This window comes from Lepisma saccharinum, chromosome 7 (assembly GCF_977018435.1).
Source record: "Lepisma saccharinum chromosome 7, izLepSacc3.1, whole genome shotgun sequence".
Lineage (NCBI taxonomy): Eukaryota > Metazoa > Arthropoda > Insecta > Zygentoma > Lepismatidae > Lepisma > Lepisma saccharinum.
Window position 1 is genome coordinate 76525964 of NC_139235.1, and position 16680 is coordinate 76542643.

General features: G+C 37.0%; 1 protein-coding gene across 1 annotated transcript in view; it reads right to left on the reverse strand.

Moving 5' to 3' along the window:
- LOC145989939 (baculoviral IAP repeat-containing protein 5-like) overlaps positions 1 to 15873 on the reverse strand; it is a 37105-nt gene extending 21232 nt beyond the window's left edge. Inside the window, exons 1-2 of the mRNA XM_083125471.1 lie at positions 15855 to 15873; positions 12398 to 12529 (exon numbers count right to left, since the gene is read on the reverse strand). Coding sequence (XP_082981597.1) covers positions 12398 to 12514 — 117 coding nt within the window. The 5' untranslated portion in view covers positions 12515 to 12529; positions 15855 to 15873. The remainder of the gene's footprint in view (positions 1 to 12397; positions 12530 to 15854) is intronic.
- Positions 15874 to 16680: the final 807 nt, after the last annotated feature.

The window sequence follows — 16680 nt, forward strand, 5'->3', positions numbered from 1 at the left end:
TTTCCAGTGCTTCGGGAAATTTCGAACATTTCCCGTCCAGAAAATTTTCCGACTTGGTCGGGAAATTGCAAATTTTTCAGTCCCGAATGTCGGGATTTAAAAAAATTACCGTCCCGATCCCGTCCCGACCCAAAAAATTCTGTCCAGCACACCCCTATTATTCATTAAGGCAAGAATTTACAATACCGGACCCTTCTGTAATTTCTATGCTACGTCTTATACTCACGAAATAATTATTCGTGATTATTTATCTCAAGTTAACATGTTGGGGTGAGGGGGAAAAAATGTTCATTAACGTGTAGAAGTTGTAAAATAAGCTTTTCAATTCTCGCAATGATTCTCCGTATACAAGTATGGTAGCCATATTTGTTGATATGAACAAATTAAAATTAGTTACGCTGTCTACAGCGTTGCCACACTGTTGATTTCATACTTGGAGAGCATGGATCGTGTAAGAATGGCGGAAGAGAACAGTAAAAAAGTTGTTAATGTTGTACAGATTGTTAGGTGGAGTGTGCAGGAGGATGGCTATGGGCTAATTAATAAACTTATGGATTTCAGTATATTGCCCAAAGAACGTGCTTACATGTGACAGCGACAATCACGATGTAGAAGAACTGATTTGATTACAGGTAAATTTGGCAACAGTACATCAATCATAAAATTGCAGGATACGAAAATGGCGTCTTTGATGATGAACGTTTGCCGTTAAAGTGCTACGAAAATAATATTTTTTATCGGTTCGTAATCACAATTACCGCAAAACCATTCAGGAATAGCCCCACTGACCATTCTCGGTAAGTTTAGGTTAAGTTAGGTTAGGCAAACATAGTTAAAATTTGGGCTCGAAAAAAACATGCACGGGTAGCCCAACAAACCATTGACGGATAGCCCCACGAACCATTCAGGTACGGTTAGGTTAGGTTAGGATAGGCAAACATAGTTAAAATTTGGGGTCGTAGTAATATCAGGAATGTATATTTCGTTTTTTAAGTATTGGAAACACAAAATCTTCCGGTAAATAATAAGCAATCGTGCCGATCGCGGACCACTCAATGTCACTTATTTTGCAATTTCTACACGTGACCCCCCAAATTTTAACTTCAAATTCGTGATTAGGAGGCCTCAATTAGTGAGTATGCGAAATATTACAAAAAATCGGGGAGAGGTCCTGTATTGTAAATTCGCTCCTTCATTAATTGTGGAAGCACCGAGCAGAAAGATTTGGTAAGTAAATGTGTATATTTTATCTTCTGTTTGCATGCTCATGAGGTGTTTTTTTTTTAGTCACTTTACTTGGCGTAGGGACATTTGGTCAGTTGTAGGGACATTTTGACTACGTCTGTAGGGACATTGCCGAAAAATGGTTAGCAACACTGTCGGCTACCAGACGTCAGTGTTCGTTCATGTTCAATTCTGTTTGCGTTCAACAGTACGCGTGTTGCTTATACTGTGTTATTGTAATGTGCTTGCTCGTGGCCAGTGCTTTATTGTGTGTTAATTGTTATTCATTCATTACTTATGTCGTTAAACAAATATAGTCTTGAACAGAGAGTTTTTATGTACGATAATTACGTGAAAACGAATTCTTGCAGAAAAGTGGTCAGGGATTACGATAGACAGGATCTCTTGAACCTAAGAAACGTGTTGTATTGCTGTTGAAGGAAGTCATTTTCAACATCTCTTATAACACAGGAGGTTAGTGATCATCATTATTATTACTTTTAAATATCATTTTACGCTTTCGGTTTGCTTTATGCGCCGGGATGCTGTCTTCCCTTTCTGTCAACTGAGGATAAAGTAGCGATGTCTAATCTAAGATTAGATGTCAGAAATAAGGTGCCGGAAATATTTGTATTTGGGAGGACACCTTTTCCTGCATCCGTGCGACAAGGTACGTGCTTATTTCAATTGTAATTGTAACTGTAATTGTGAAAAGTGGAAACATTACAAAACAAGCGGTTTCTGTTACGGACTTCCTGAACGCAATTTGCCGGGACCTGTTGCATGAAGAGTCCGCGGAACGGCCGTCACGCTGGCGGTGAACGACTGAAATAACCTCCCTGTAGTTACGTTATTCAATCAGTGTCCAGATGAAAGAAAAGATTTGAAATTTATTGCACAAAAAAACCGAATGTACCTATCCTTTTGCTTGATAAATATGAGTTTTTTTCTTTCATTTGAACACTGATTGAATAACACAGCCAAATTGGGTCAAAAACTAACAGGGAGGGGGGAGCAAGGGCAGTTTCCTTTATCTTGACAGACAAGGCTTAGCAATAAGATGCTATAGTACAGGGGCAAAACTGGCAAAAGTGGGGGGCAACTCACCTCTGCCCCCCCCCCCCCCCGCCACTGCTTCCTTTATGAATATTCCATAATTAACCCCATCAATAAAATGTAATGTGGGACAAATTATCGTTCTTCTATCAATTCAGTAAATACCCACAGACACCATCGATACACATCGAAGCAACTCCACAGCTGCCATTTATCCAAATTTGTTTCACTTCCTACAAAAACTTTTTTTCATCTTAGTAAGTTTCCCCCCATACTGAACGTTCATGTACAGCATGATTTTCTAGTTTAACATTTAAAAAACATCCACATGGACAAAATTAATACCCAATGTAAGATTCATGTCTCGCTTTATGTACAAAAGTTACGTCCAGTCAAAATCTCGGATGCGTGACTTTTTGCATACCCTGTAGCTACTTTTTTTTTTTGCCATATGTGAGTTATGGTGCCTAGCCAATTGCAATGTTAACACTGTTATCTTGCAATCAATGGATACCAGGTTTGATCCTCAGTGGAGACATTGCATAAAGATTTGGATTCAATTTTAAAACTGTAGGCTCAATCCTGATAGACTATTTGAATATAAAATGAAATTAAAACATGTTTGTGCCATTGATGTTACAAAAAAATGAAGCAAATGTTAATATTAAACTATTATGTGTTTTAGGACAAACATTTTACTATTCATAATATGTATGCAGAACTATTAATATATGCATATACACCTCCATTTAATACTTAAGATCAGTATGTTACTACAAGGGAGATTTAGATCTCAAATACGGTGGCCTCAAACAAGCAGAAATGAAATTCCAGGACTTTTCCAGGACAAAATTTACATTTTTCCCTAACAATTACAAACTAAACTAAATCGATGTTTTTGCAAATGGAAATAATAAACTTATACAGATCCCGGTATGGATTGTTAACTACTAATATTATCTTCTATGAAATTGACTTCATTTCTCTATTCTGTATGATTTGAATTCAAACTGCAAAAGAGTGAATTTGGAAAATTATTGCAATTCACAAGCTAGGGAAGTATTACGGAATTTTATCATATGCAGTAAGTTCTTCTGAAAGTTCATATACGAGGGGCATCCTGATAAAAGCTCCAATTGTCCCTATACGCAGCACTAGTGGCCGAAGAGCGACACACACATGCGGGCAGGAAGAAGTGGCATGTAGCTGTAAACTGGTACAGTTGCAATGCAGCCGTTTGAAGACAGATCTAGGTTAAAGACAGCAGCACTCATACAGTCTCTCACCGATTGTGATGTAGCCTACGTGTAGTAATCAGATTTTTGCATGCTCAGAATTTGGCACAGAGCCACCAGCAATCGTGTGAGGTGTGCAGACCGGACGTCGTGAGTGATAGTATGGTCAGATGATGCTGCAGACAATTCACAGAAGGCTAATCGAATGTGCAAAACCCCACACAGCTGAGTACATGCGGGCCCTTTGCATCACTTCAGGTGAGAGATCTTGCACCACTCCCTGTACAGCCCTGGCCTTGCATGTACCGACTTTCATCTCTTTGTTCAACTGAAGAGGTTTCTGGCAGGATAAGGATTTGACAGCTACACTGCGGTAGAGATAGTTCCAGTCTTTGCTGTCTGAAACATATGCCATGGGCATACACAATTTAGTGCCATGCTACGACAAATGCCAGAACAACGGTAGTGATTATGCCGAAAATTAGGTTAGGACTCACTGTTACTAATGCAATAAATTACTACTGATATTTTTGTTTTATTTATGCCTAATTGGTAGGAACCTTGATTTTTTTCACATTGGTGTATTTTTTATTTTTTACTATTCGGTGTTATTTTTCTTTAAAATTAATATTTTCATTTTAGCGCATTTTCTGGCAAATACCTGAAATTGTACCTTCATGGTGTCTTTAAACTACTGTTTCAAATTGTAAGTCACATGGCCTACGCCTCTTTGTGAGAGTTTGATATCTTGGAAGTTATTTTGGGAAAGTTATTTTCCATAATCCCTTTTTAATGTTAAGGTAAGGGTTTTAGATAATGGAATTTTCCCCGTATATACTGAAGGACATAAGTGGTGATGCACCCAAAAATTTTAAATCAATCAATCAATCTGACATGACAAATACCGATATATTATGGCACCAAAATTTGGCATTATCTTTTTTTTTTTTTTGACTTAGTGTTACGTTTCCCAAAATTCGAATTTTTGTATTACAACATTTTTCTGCCAAATATACCAAAACTTAATACTTCCATTGTGCTTTTAAACTATTATCTTAAATTGTAGGTCACATGGTCTATGCATTTTCGTGACGGTTTGATACTTGGAACAGATTTTTGACCTAGCCATGAAGGTGTCTATGGGTGTGGAGTTAGGGCCCCACAGTTTCTTGATCATGGCCGAAGGTGGGATGATCTGGTCAGCACCACAATCCTGGCTACCTTTACCCTCAAAGTTTCCTTCAGGTACCCACTTGATACGACGCTGGGTGGGGTTGTACAGGTGGAAAAGATCCAGGTTCTCCCCGCCAGGGATCGACCCCGAGTCTCTCGCATGGTAGTCAGACGCCCTAACGACTGAGCTCCATTATTTCTCGCTCGACAAATACTGAAGATACAGCTCCTGTGTGACAGTAGATACGCACTCAATTTCCTTTTCAACCCTGCTCTGTGATGCAAATTATTTTGATAGAAATTGAAAAAATTGTGGGAAATACATGATTTAAAGTGGCTGTCGGAATTATTCCATGTATAATAAGCATTATAGTTTACTCTTGAATAAAATGTTGGAAAACTTGCATGTAATATGAACACAAATATGGCACATTTTGTTTCTTTGGGCTCCATAATTAAGCTTAGAAAGACAAAAATGTTGGATTCCATGGAATTTTCGTTGTTTTAGGACATTTGTAAAAAAAAAAAAACATTAAAATGCTGACAAAGGCAAAATATAGTATAAAAATATAACATAAAGAACATAGCGTTTCCACACTCTAACAGGGCCTGTTAGACTAACTCTAACTACCTGTTAGAGAGTGGAAATGTTACGGTTTTTAGTGTATATATTTTATACTATAAATTTTACCTTGGTCAGCATTTTAATGTTTTTTTTTTACAAATGTCCTAAAACAACGAAAAATTCCATGAAATCCAACATATTTGTCTTTCTAAGCTTAATTATGTTTTATTAACATGGAAACAAGGTTTAACAGTTCTGACATTTTTTTAAAAAAAATTGCAAAAAAAACACACAATTTGCATTTTATGCCAAATTCATGTTATTTCGATATTTCGAATGGGCAAAAAATGTGTCCAGACATCACTGTACATTTACAAACACAACTTCGCAGCAATTAATATTTTTCATGGTTTTCGCATTTGCGAAAAATCAAGGTCCCTACTAATTGGAACTTACTTCCTGGGCACCCCTCATATAAATCAGTAGATGACAAGTGAAAATTTAGCAGGGCTGGCAGAGAAAAGTCAATTCTTGAAGAAAGTTATATGGTGTTATGATTGAATGATTGGAGTAAATATGATATTAAAATATTTACATATTTATTATTAGTATTTTATCTCATAATACTGGACATTAACTTCACTCAGTAAGAGATTAATGAGCATTTCTCACGAGTTTATACAGACAGGACAATTGCAATACTAGTGTTGCAGTAAATTTGAGATTGGGAGCATGCACATGCCAAATTTTTATAACCTTCACCGATAGATTTATGTTTCACTATTTTGTGATATTATTTAATATATATCCCATTTTGTTGGATTCTTCTTGATATCTAAGAATAGTGCATTATCGTTGTAAATGTATGTTAACTTGTGCGAAACCAGTAATACGTCAGGATGATTGAAGAAAGAAAACGTTCGTAAGCACTGCTACATTAAATAAGGTTAAGTGAGCCAGAAGAGTAATAAAATTCCACCAGCATATTTGCAGTCTAAAGCTCTTGTTGATGCATGCGATTTTTGTTGGATGTTGCAGTCCGAAGACATTCAACGAAAATCAATTCCATAAGCATGCCATGCAATTTCTGTCGCAAGTTGTAGTGAGATACTTTGTCGGGTGGCGACATTAGACAAAAATCGTATGTATCAATGGAGCCTATTTTTTTCCATTTTCCTTCAGTTTGTCCAACAAAATGCCTGCCTTACTACGATGTCCGACAACTATCGGACGGCACCAACCACTCCCATCCATCTGTTGACAGTTCTGTCACCTTACTACTCCCATAGGGACAAGAAAAAATGATAATTCAATGCATTTTCCACGTAATATTTAGAGGCTTAACACATTTTTCTAATCCTCCGGAATTTTTTCTCTCTCTCTCTCCTCCTGCCATCACTGGTTTCTGGCACTGTGGTTGTGTTGTGCATAAAAGGAGCCTAAAAGTTGAGGCCGAAACTTAGCAACAAGATTTCCTGTTCCCGTTCAGTTCCATAACAACATAAAAAAGTCGACAAAATTCCCTGACTTTTTTTGACACCTCAAATTCCCTGACTTTTCCCGGTTTTCCAGGTCTGTCGCTACCCTGTCAAAGTAACTTATAATTGAGAGTACTTATGTTGGAAAATGGTCGGTTATACAGTGCATTTCACGGTCGAGTCTTCCGTGGAGCGGCGGCTATTACATTGGGCAGCGAGAGTGCATGTGCTGACAAACTGGATGCAACATCCACCTAAATGAAACTGCTAGCTATGTAATAAAATAAGCTCGTACAATTACACGGACAGTTAGAATTAAAGAGGTGTTGGTAATGATGTCCTCATGCATCCACACATTTACGACATATTTTTAGGAAATTTTATCTCCTGATATTTTCCTTCAATTCCTCTAATGTATGGCTCCAGGTTTAAAAGTTTGGTGGCTTGCCATGCAGATGTCATGCAAATGTCGGTTCCTTGTGGAAGGCGCAGGAGGGATTTTTGAAAAGTGTGTACCAATCATGCTCCAACATCGTCTAGTTTCTCCCCAGTAAGCACATGCCATTTTACACTTTGCTCCTTATCAAGAACAGACCCTGATTACCTAAATTTGTTCACAAGTATCCAAACACAGTCTCGGTGTGAAACAGGAACATCTGGGAATTCTCTGCAAAACGTATTTTAAATTCCATACAAGAATTGGTAATGACGTAAGCGTTGTTCATAAAAAAATATTGTTTCAAATTGGATGTACAGCGTGGCATTATTAGACTGCAGAAAAGCACCAGAAATGCGTAAACTAAAACAAAACAATCTAAAACACTTGTTAACACCTTAACACTCCACAAGCACGTGCAAACTGGACACCAGCTACCTGGATACTGAAGCATCCAGTGCCAAGGTCAGCATAAAGCTGTGGGTCTAAATGCTGGCAGATGCCCTCCCACCGCCCGGTATGTTAGCCACTGCTTCATAGAAGACTCGAGAGTGACAGCCGCTGTATATCAAAGAATGAGGCTCCCTGAGGGCATAAAACAATGATGTCACATTGTAATCAAGGGGTTCCAGGTTCAATCCCCAATGGAGGGACAGTGGATCAGGTCCCATTTTAAGCTGTAGGTTCAAGCACAATGAGCAGACTTAAACAAACAAAATTTTACTGAGAGACAGCCAGATTATATTATTATTTTTTTCTATTGACGGCCACCCGCCATCGTGAGGAAATTGGGGAGCTATGAATGAGTAGCATAACCCAGTCATGGAAACGTACGACGACTACTTATGGTTCATAGTGCTGACCAAACGTCACCCGTAACTGGTTGGATGGTCTCCCACCTCGGCAGGTACGAGTGAGGCCGGCAGTCAGTAGGTAGACGCTGGCTCTTACGGGCTGTTGGATCACGGGCTATTGTTATTTACTACATATTTATGTATAAAGTTTACAAAAATTCGAAAGGAAAAAAAATTGAGCAGAATATCAACTTCTATAAAAGGAATTTACCATGCTGTGGTATAACAACTGTTGACAACCACACTAGGTGGCCAAACTACAAGACTTGCTCCGTGACCATGTTTATCAGCAAGTCAAATTATACATGATTTACTTTAAAGCCAGAATACAAATATTTTATGCTAAATACAAATGTAAAGGAGTTTGATACTAAATTTTCTATTTTAGATATAGTTTAGCAATATTTTCTTTTTCTTCCTTCCTTCTTTTTTTTGCTTCATGTGCATGTTTATATGCCAAATTAAAACACAAAACTAGTCTAGTTATACAGTGTTTAGATATTACATATATTAATAAGCCTACTGAAATGTGAAGTTAACACTTGGCGAATATCATCCACTCAATAAAGCCAGCATTTCTGCAAGTACTGCTTGCAACTAGTTATGAATTTTATGTCAAAAGTTGTATTTTCAATTTAGATATGAGTGTCTTTTTACACTAGAGATATAAATGAAAGCTGTGAAACAAGAAAGAAGCTGCCAAGTAATGTATTTTCATTGATTTGAAACACTTTGGGGAAAAAAGCGGAAAAAAGCCATGGAAAGAAACTGTTCCTCCCAAAAAAGCCATTTTTTTTCCCCGATCACCTCCAACTCTAGTTAAAACACAATAGTTGGAAATTGTTTATAAGTACAACAGAAACTCAAGGGGTCAAAGGTTTGATACCTGGTGGAGGCACATGGCACAGTGGTTCAGATCCCACTTTAAAAACTGTAGGTCTAGTCTCAATTAGCCTATCTGTGTGTAAAGTGTACAAATACAGCAGAAATCAGGTGAAAAAGAAACTTACCTAACTAAAAAAAAGCAATTAAATGAACAGTGGGTGATATCATCACACCAATGCAAAAGCTAGGAATGTGCTGGATAAATTTGCAAGCTGTTCATGAGTCTTGAATAATTTTTACACTTTTATGAATTTAACCACAGCATAATGAGTCCACCACACACAAAAATTGTATCACTAGTTCATATCAAAGTGTAAGTGTAACATTGTTTATTATACTTACAATTAAAATTAATAAAATTATTTAAATTACATTGCAAAACACTATAATTCTCTTTTACCATCACACAAGAATTGGGACCATTTTACACATTTTTTTTATGGTTCCTGTAGGGCTTTGAAAAAGGTAAAAATCATACATTCCTCACATGATCACGATAATCTTACGCACAAAGCTTAGCCATCATGTTTTCAATGCAGGATCTGATCTGTTTGCCGGAAATATGTAGCAATGAATTGTGGGGAAGTTGTTCACTGAACATCATCCATTGTGAGAACATACCTCACGCAGGAAAAGTGTAAAATCTTACATGCATTAAAATCAGAACTGAGGTTGTCTAATCAGTATGGCATCTGACTGCCATGTGGGAGACCCGGGTTTGATTCCTGGGGTGGGTGACCTAAGTCTGGACCCTTATAAAGTGACTGGGGTTCACCCAGCCACAAATCAATGGGTACCTGAGGGCAAACCTGGAGGGGTAAAGCTGTCTGGAGCATGGTGTTGATCACATCACCTCCAAAATGGTAGACATCGAGAATGTGTGGGGCACTACCCCCACACATCCCTTAATGTGCCTCAAGGCATGGTGCTACATGCACAGGGAACTTTACCAAACACAAAATGACATGCAGTATGAAAATATAAGGATATCGACATTTTGGGTGATATCTCATCCCCACCTTTAGGATAGAATGGGAAGAATTACAGGCAAAAAGTTACCAAACTTGGAAGGAATTGAACTGTATTTTTCATCTTTCTTCTGAACAGGGACTAGAGTTGGAAGTGGTCGAAGAAAAAAACTGCTTTTTTGGGGAATTTTTCTTTTCCCCCGTGGCTTTTGTGCTTGGACTCTTTTTGTTTTTTCCACAAAATGTTTCAAATCGATGAAACATTACTTGGCTGCGTTTCTCTTGTTCCACACCTTTCAATATCTCTCTACTGTAAAAAGACACTCATATATAAATTTAAAATACAACTTTCGACATGGAAACTTAAATAGATTGGCTAAAAATGACCAAAGAGAAGAAAAAAAAAAACAACTGGCTTTCTGCCAATAAAATTTTGTTTATTTAAGTTCACTCTATGCTCAGATATGCTCATTGTGCTTGGACCTACAGCTTAAAATGCAACATGAACCAGTGTGTCTCCATTGGGGATTGAATCTGGAACCCACTGATTACAAGAGGAAATATCACTTTATGCGATCAGGGATTTTTACATGTGGCCTACAACATTCAATCAAAAATCCAGCCACTTTTCATTTGCAGTAAGTTCCTTTGCGCTCTAAATCTCCCTTGCAATAGCATACTGATCTTAATTATTCAATAGAGTATATGCACATGTAGTTCTGCATAAGTATTATGAATAGTAAAGTTTTTAATGGTCCTGAAACATCTAATAGTTTAATATTAACTTTTGCTTCATTTTGATGACGTCTAAGGCACAAACATGTTATAGTTTGTTTTAAGTTCATTTTATACTCAGATAGGCTAATGAGGACTGGTCCTACAGTTTTAAAATGGAATCCCAATGATTAGGCAATATTTCTTCACTGAGTATCAAAGCTGGTACCCATTGATTACAAGATAACAATCTTACCACATCTTAGGTAAGCCACATACACAAATGAACAAATACGAAGATAACTTTGTTTTTTGTTCAATAAATTTGAAATCTCTTCCAACATCTGAACATTGATGGCATAACATAGCCAGATATTGGGCACACCTGGCACTGCCCTTTGACATGACCAATGTTGCCAGTACACATTGTAATTTTGAAAAAACTACAATTTTTATGAATATGCCATAAATCGTCTGTAATGCATGGAATGCATAAAAAATTAGTGCTTTTGCCAATTCCAAAATTTTTAGCAAGCGACTCCACATCTGTGTTTTATCCATGTTTTTCTTTGCTTCGCACAAATCCTTCTTTACACCTTGGTAACTTTTTCTCAATACTGAACATTCACGCAGAGATCATTTTCTTTTTACATATTTTAGAAATAACCACATAGACAAAGTTAATACCCAAGGCAAGGTTATTGTCTCTATCGCTTTTTGTACAAAAGTTACGTACATTCAAAGTTTCGGTTGTGCGACTTTTCAAACACCCTGCAGAAGAAGTGGCTAATATGTGTTTTCTGGCTGCCACATCATGCAAAATATGTTACAAAATATGACATTACAAACTTCAAAACACTGCAAATGAAATAGGTTAACCGCAATTGGTAAAAAGCCAAAATTTCAGGGTTTTTTTCCTCCTAAAAGCTGTCTTTTTTGCAACTCTAACAGGGACTGAACTGAACTTTAAACTTTTATCCTGACACTGGGGTTGACATATCCCCTGAAACACTGATAGCCCTTTGTGGTCTTTTATTTCCAAACTATATGAATGAATGAACGAGTCAAAATTTTTGGGTGCATCAGTGCATGTGGCCATTTTGCATCCTTCTCTTTATATGGGGTGATTATTTGGAATTGCCTGATCATATTTGAGATTCATAATTAAGATTTCATAAAATCTTAATTCATAATAAGTAACAAAAAAAAGGTTTCTTGTTTCACAGTTAAGTTGCAATATGTTCCAACAATGTAACATTATTGATTAGATTCACGGCACAAATTGACCTACAGTTTAAAGTGGAATTTGAACCACTATGGGCCTCTAGCAGGTATTGAACCTGGGACCCCTTGATTACAAGGTGATGACGTTACCACTACACCATCAGGGAGGCATTTAAGGTTGTCAGATGCAAGTAGACATCTTTTCTGATGCAACAGCTCAGTTTATCAGACAAATATTTGTAATTTGATTGCTGTTGCAGTTATAACAATAGGAGAAATTTCATAAAAAAAAAACAGTTATGCAATGAATCTTGTCACTAATGTTTTGATATGTAAGCTGTAATTGCTGTTGAAACTTAACAATGGCTTATCTGAAGAAAATACAGAAAAAAATATAGATTAAACATATTGTTATGGCACAAAAATTACTATCTGCTTGACTCATGGATAGTGGTAAGTCAGGACAACTATTTTTTGTTGTAAAAAGTTAGGAAGGATATCTACAGGAGTGTGATATACAGCCACTGTGTAATTACTACTCGATATACACTTTACATACTTTTAAAGTCAAATTTTATAACTTACTGCTTCTGGTGTACAGGAACAATCTTCGCGGAATGGCCAGTTCTTGAAAGATTCAATTCTATTTTCAAGAAGAAGCATGTCAACTTCTTCTTCTCCACATCCATGGACCAAAGGCATCTTTATTGTGTTCTCCTACAAAGGAAGATTGAGAATATAACACATAGCATAACACCATTTATTACAGGGACAGACTAAACTAAAAATAATTCAGCATACTTTTCTCTCAAATAAGAAAGCCATGAATCCAACCAAAATAAAGCTACACATTTTAAAATGTGATCTTAAAATATTCAATTTATTAATAATACAAGACTGGATTAAAAGTAATTGATTATTGGGCAGGAGTGACCTTTATATAGACGGCTCAACCGGTAACAGCTGTAATATATGGTCAACTCTAGCACATCGCTGCAGATTTTAAAATTCAGCTAGCAAGAGTTTATTATTTATTATTAACAATTTATTACATCACTCAAACGTCAGTCATGCTATTCACACCACAAGGCAAAATTAGTCACAACCCATTAATTCATTATAATTGTGCCAAATCCTGTAAAAAAATAGACCCAACAAACAGTTTTGCAATTTACCTAACAACAATAATAAATACAAAACAAATACCTGACAATATGTACATAAAATATGAAATAAAGTTTTAAGTTAATGAGGATATGTTTGTTTTCCAGTGGTTAATTGCCAGATGATAATGGGTGTCTGCTAGAAATTGAAAAAAAACAACAACTTGACTTCACTTGTCTGTGAAGCATATAGACTACAGATGCTAATATCTTTCGTTGGTGAAATATGCAAATGTGCATTCACAAACTATTAAACCTTAAGTCAATTAACAAGGTTGCTACAATTTTTTGATTATGAAATTACCATACATTTCCAGGTTTTCCAGTCCAAAAATGGATAACGGTTCCGATTGTTTTATGATTTTTTTCAAATTCTCCTAGCAGAAAGAGTAATTATCGTAGAATTTTGGAAATCATTGTCACATGAAATTTGAACCTTCCTTAAAGTAATGAGCACTGTTTGGATTCGAAAAAAAAGTTATTTATCTTGAAAAAATAAAGTTATAAATTACCTTACGCAAGCCTGTGCACTTTCCATGGACAAGGCATTCTCTGTCGACAAGCGACAGTAAGTATCGTAAACTAGTGGGAATGAATGTAGAAGTAAATCAGAACCTTAGTAGAGGGACTTTATTTGGTAACAGTTCCGTATATCGGAGACACATGAAAATCGGATATTTTGTGTTTCGCATGGCTCGTACTTACCAATTGTGTATTGCGGAACATAGTTCAAGGTTCCATTATGCTTTTTACACGAAAACAAACACAATTTTTCACATTCTGAGTGCTTTTTTTATTCCTTTCTTCGCTTCCAGAACACAGAATATGGCGGGCACATCTTGACTCACGTTGTAGGTATGCAGTGTTTCAACCTTCTTCACCGAAAAATACCTACTATCGTGTTCGTCACTGGTGGAAATTATACATTATGCATGGGTAGCTGACGATAGCCCGGGAAGCTGATGGATAGCCCCACAAACCATTGACGGATAGCTCCACGAACCATTATGCATGGTAGCTGACGGATAGCCACACGAACCATTCACGGATAGCCCCACGAACCATTTCCATAAGGTAAGGTTAGGTTTGGTTAGGCAAGCATAGTAAAAAAAAAAAAAAAATTGAAATGCTGACAGTGGGTTTACGTCATCGAACGTGCGGAGCATGCAGTTCACGTACGGAAAGCATGGCAATTGTGCGTCGTTGCGATATTTCTCTTGAAAAATATATGATTTGCCAGTCAAATAGATTCCATGATGAAAGAAAATACCTCCACGAACGTTGGAAAGCTTGGAGAAACTCATTTCCGTAAGTAGTTTCTTCTGTAAAAATGAAGAAATGTCTCTCCGATATACGGAACTGGGTAACAGTAGGGTAAGCCGGAGACACTTAATACTCGGTTGTTTTCAAATAAAAATCATTGCTACTTACCTCATATGCATAGTGGGAGATTTTTCAAGCTGGCGATAACTTTTTTTCCATGAAAAACACGTTAATTTTAACATTATAATCATTTATTGGTCGTTGCTAATTCTGCGGGCAAATTTTGACTCACGTTGTCTGTCGTCAGCAGATATGCAGTATTGTCAGATGATGTGCAGTGTTGCCAAACGTATGAACCTATAAATGTCGCACAGGCTATTCACAAAAGGTTTTTAAGCGAAAATTGAGGCTAAACTGTACTTTACGTCCTTATCTGCATGGTGATTGCTTCTTTGCGTTCGCGGTGTGCCGATAAATGCCGTACAAACTATTCACAAAAGGTTTTTAACCGAAAATTGAGGCTAAACTGTACTTTACGTCCTTATCTGCATGGTGATTGCTTCTTTGCGTTCGCGGTGCGCCGATAAATGCCGCACAAACTATTCACAAAAGGTTTTTAAGCGGAAATCGAGGCTAAACTCTACTTTACGTCCTTATCTGCATGGTGATTGCTTCTTTGCGTTCGCGGTGAGCGATCGTGGTGCGTCACCCGGCATCTCTCCGGGAAAGTACCTTTTTCTTTTTACACTTTCTTTTCACGATAGCCCCACTATCCATTCACGGGGTCGAGGTATGCCTACGAGGTTAGGTTAGGCCTGTTAGGTTAGGTTCCATTAGCACTCATTTCACCCCTAAATATGTGCTTCATTATCTAAAAAATTCCTTAGTACGTTCAATTACGCATATCCGGACAACATCGGTTTTTCTCGATTTACTCTTTCAGGAAATTTTTCCTACCTTTGGGATGTACGTTGTTCAATTCCTTATAAAATAAGCTTTCCAACGATATATGACACGTATTCCTTAGGAAAAGGACGTAAACTAGAGTGTTACCTTAAATTGGAACAAAAAACCCGCTCACACGTCATCTTGTAAAACTACCGCGTGGTTGCTACACTGTGAGGGGGTTACATAACCAAACGCACGGAACATTTGATTCACGTAGTCGACGGTAATGGCGGCACGAGCTATCACACAACGGAGATGCATGATTGACGAAAAATACCTTATTTACGGGCAAGAAACGTAGCACGATTCTAAAAAACAATACCTCCGGCTTCGGAAAGTCCTCAAGAACACAATTCCGTAAGTACTTTCTCGTCTTTTCTCCTGTAAATTTTATGAAATCCGTCTCCGGCTTACCCTACCGTTACCGGGAACTGTTACCCTTTATTTTAATGCTATGAGAATCAAAGCTAACCTGCCTAACCTAACCACGAAAACATATATTGAATAAAATCTTAAGCAATCGCTAAAACTCCACAGTATGTGTTAACAGACGTATATCGAAGTCGATCCATGTAAAAATTGCACTTGTAGTATGAAATCGCAATAAAACAAAAGGAACTTGGGCCCAAGAGAATTTAATATAGGCCTACAACTTCTATTATAATTACCAGTAATATACTCAGTGTACAAAATTGAAGTATTGTTTGTCCACAACAAATTTCAATGTCCTGCTTGTCCTTTCTTTCTTTGTTCAAAAACCTACTTTTAATGCACTAACACAAAAACGTTAATCTTCCCGAAACATACTAAATTTGCATGTCTTTGCCAGAAAAAGTAAATTCCCAGATGTTTCCAGACTGATAAGACACCCTGTAATTTATATAAACTTGATGATACGTTAAACACTGAAATCTGAAGTTAAAATTTTTGAGGTTGTACGATCGGTCTCCGCCACTAAAGAATATTTACAAACATAACATCTACCAAACCAAATACTACAGAACTAACATAACATACAAAACTTCAGTTGAAGATAGAAAAACTTTTGCTGCAAATCAATCAACAACACATAAGACAGAGCCAAAATATTAAATTCAAATATCCACACGAATATTTCTAATCATCCTAAAACTCTCCACCATACTTGTAAAGTAGCAGTTGGAAGTCTCTACATAAAATAACGTCAGAATGACTTCGATCACTAGTTATTAACATATAAAATGAAAGTTCAGTAGTGAAATCGAAGAAATTTAAGTGAAAGGCCCGTTTCGTTGTAAATAGCTGTTTTCGGTTATCCAAGGATTAGCCTCTTTCGGTTTTTACTGCACGAGCAGCGTTGCCAACCGTTACGGTAAATTCATATCCAGTATCGCCATGCAAAGTATCCATGATTATTTTCATTAATGTTTATCTTATCCGTATCCTACGTGTTTGTAAGGAATACATTTTTACTATGCTGGCGCAGAAGTTGTAAGCAGCTTGTTTGGAATTTTG